General features: G+C 39.0%; 1 protein-coding gene across 1 annotated transcript; it reads right to left on the reverse strand.

Annotated features, from left to right (window-relative positions):
- Positions 1–1,887: 1,887 nt before the first annotated feature.
- On the reverse strand, positions 1,888–2,817 carry LOC139040548 (olfactory receptor 4C6-like). The gene has a single exon (XM_070487307.1). The coding sequence runs from the start codon at positions 2,815–2,817 to the stop codon at positions 1,888–1,890; it is 930 nt and encodes a 309-aa protein (XP_070343408.1).
- Between the last annotated feature and the right edge of the window lie 631 nt (positions 2,818–3,448).

A 3,448-nucleotide genomic window follows, 5' to 3' on the forward strand; every position in this document is an offset into this window, starting at 1 on the left:
TTGCTGTGTCATCTATAAGCTCATGAGGATTTGATTTTTGTTATACTAACAGTCATTTTGACATCCATGCTGTTTTTGAACTTGAGAGTTAATAAATAATAGCATTCCCTGATAAGGACCCTGCTTATCTTACACATCTCTACTTGGACTACCTTCTCTGTCGTCCACTGTGCACTGATTACCCTGACCTTCTTCACTTTACATTAGTTCCTACCATAGGGCTTCTGCACAAGGTTTTCTCTTTTGCCTTAATTGTTGTTCCCACTGTAATGCTTAAGTATGGTTCTATCTCATCATTCAGATCTTAATTTAGAAGTCACCTCTTAGAAAAGCCCCCATGTCCATCCAAGTAGAATTACCCAGTGACACATGCAACACACCATTACAATTTTCTGAGATTCCGTTATCATTCTATGACTTTATTTTCATTTGCATATATTGTTCATCTCATGCACTAGAATGTAAGCCCCAGGACAGAGGAAAACACAGTGTCTCATCCATCACTGTATACTCAGATCCTAGAAGAGTATCTGAGACTTTGTAAAACTCAGCAGACATTTTTCAGTAAATAAATGAACCTAATAAAAATAGTTGGTAATAATTAATGCAAGACATCTATTTCGCATATTCATTTTGTATTTAAAAATAAAAATCTTGATTTAAATATTTTTGTTTGAAATATTGTAACTAATATTGCCATTATTGTCATCATATATATCATATTTTTTAATAAGAAAACCACAACAGAATGTTGAATCATGCTGTGACCTTAGGCTTCCCATTTACCTAGTCAAGGCAGGCAGTTTAAAAAGGCATTAGCGTCTCTCTAGTGACAGCCAAAGAAGGATCTGAGAGAAAATAAATATCCTTTGGATTTAGAAACCCAAATCCAGAATGTAACAAGAAGAATCATTCTCCCATAGTTTAAAAAATAGATCTATAGAGTTTTACTGTTTTTCATAAAGAATATATATCTTCAAGACATAGACATTAGATTCTGAAGTATCTTGACTCCAGCATGATAGATTCTTATTCTGCTTCTCAAAAGGTTGAAAAAAAGAAGTGGAAAATTTTGGTAAAGTGGTAGCTTCCATATTAAATAGCAAATTACTAATCGGAGATTGTACTTGCTTCCAAAAGGAAATTTGACAGCAGGGACACCGGGAAAATTCTAACTTGTAAAGTGCTTGTATTTATTTATCCTCCCCTAGTTCTTACCCAACCTATGAAACTTAAAATATCAAAAAAAGTCTCTTTTAGACTTATATACATTGAACAATATTTATTAAGCACCTAGTGGGTGACTGGCAGTGGTCTACCCATATCATGAGTGAATAAACACAGTCCCTGCCCTTCCAGGGATTGCAATCTTGTGGGGAAAACAGAAAATAAAAACCAACAAATAAGGTTTTAAAGTACAGTTTGTGATCATTGATATTAAGAATATAACCTCTTGAAGAGCTAGAGAACAACTGAGGGGAGTGATTAGAGAAAAGCATCAGGAAAGACTTGACTAAGGAGGTGGAAGTCCGTCGGAAAATGGAAAAAATGACATGGAGCCAGCCAAGCAAAATCTCTGGAAAAGAGAATTCTAACAGCGATCAGATTAACAACAAAGGCCTTGAAGTGGAAAATGCTTGAATTATTCAAAAGACAGTTTATAAAGAGAGAGAGAGAGAGAGAGAGAGAATAGTCAGAGCCTCGTGAGAAAAGAGATCAAGTACAAAGTGCACTGGAGAGGTAAGCAGCAACTTGACTGTAGTATCTTAACCTGATTTGCATACTTAAAACATACCCTTGTCTGCTGTGTACTGAATGGATTGGAATGAATAAGGGAGAGCAAGACCTCATTGTCCTTGTAGGAAAGATTTGTTCTTAGCATGTAAGCTAGTGACAACCCAGCATCCCTTGTTTCATCCACAGTTCCTTCACGGCATTTTTCACTTCTGTGTTCCTCAAGGTGTAGATCAAGGGATTTAACATGGGTGCAACAATAGTAAAGGACACAGCCATTGCCTTGTCTATGGGGTAAGTGGCCACAGGCCTCATGTACAAGAAAATGCATGGCACAAAGAACAAGATGACCACTGTAAGGTGGGAGCCACAGGTGGAGAGAGCTTTATGTCGCCCTACAGAGCTGTGAGACTTCAGGGAGTGAAGGATGACCACATAGGAAGTCATGAGGATAAGGAAGATGGTCACACACATCACCCCACTGTTGAGGATGACTAAGAGGCCCAGGATGTGGGTGTCCATGCAGGCCAGTTTCAGCAATGGAAACAAATCACACATAAAGTGATCAATGACCTTGGGACCACAGAAGGGTATTTGATACATGAAGAGAAGCTGTATTACTGCATGGATAAATCCCCCCACCCAGGCCGCTCCCAGCAACAGGCAGCACACCTGAGGTCTCATGATGGTTCTGTAGTGCAGGGGCTTACAGATGGCCACATAGCAGTCATAGGCCATGACAATGAGAAGGATGATCCCCACACCACCAAAGAAATGCTCTGCAAAGAGCTGGGCCATGCACCCTTCAAAGGAGATAGTAGTGCTCTCAGAAAGGGAGTCCACGATCATCTTGGGGGCAATGACAGAAGAGTAGGTAGCATCCATGAGAGACAAGGAAGTAAGGAAAAAATACATAGGTGATCTCAGACTCTGACTCGTGATCATGGTTATCACAATGAGTAGGTTTCCCAAAATGGTGGACACATACATGATTAGAAAGATAGCAGAGAGTATTTTCCGCAGCTCTAGATTCTTTGTAATGCCCAAAAGAATGAATTCAGTCATATTGTTTGGAGTCTCCATTTACTGAGGGCTGATGTGAGCACATTGCTCTGAGCTGGAAAATCTACAGAAGAATAGTATTTTTAATTAGTAATCACTGAAAGTACTGGACATTTTTGTGCTCTGTCTCACACCCTCTTGACCTACCTTTTTTCTCCAGTTATTGATACATGAACCACCTGCTAACAATTTTAGCCTGACAACAGCTCGATCTTACTGATTCCTCCAACAACACCTTCTTTCACTAGTGTTTCTTTTACTTTCTTTCCTGATACTTGCTGCTTGAGACACTTAGAAGACCCTGTTTCATCCTTCTGGTGCATAGACACATCTGGAAAGATGAAGGAATTAACACACCTTAAGGAGACCCTAGATCATCTGTAGATAGAAGCCAGTGGATAAACTGCAAGCAGCTTAACACAGTTTGGATTAACATTGTTTCTGTCCCTGTTTCACTCTCCCTGTTCATGCCTCCATTTCATTTTCCAAAATAACCTACCAACATAAAAGTTCTTCTTTCAGCCTCTGCTTTTTGGAAACATCAACCTAGGAAACTGACTTCCATTTATCACTTCCATTTATCACCCAAGAATCAAGATCTTGGAACCTTTCATATAAATTCTCATTCATTTATTCCATATATTTATTGAGC

Source organism: Equus asinus, chromosome 17 (genome assembly GCF_041296235.1).
Source record: "Equus asinus isolate D_3611 breed Donkey chromosome 17, EquAss-T2T_v2, whole genome shotgun sequence".
In the NCBI taxonomy this organism is placed as follows: domain Eukaryota; kingdom Metazoa; phylum Chordata; class Mammalia; order Perissodactyla; family Equidae; genus Equus; species Equus asinus.

Excerpts from the sequence above, each read along its gene's own strand:
- LOC139040548 (XM_070487307.1), bottom strand. The coding sequence starts at position 2,817 with ATGGAGACTCCAAACAATATGACTGAATTCATTCTTTTGGGCATTACA.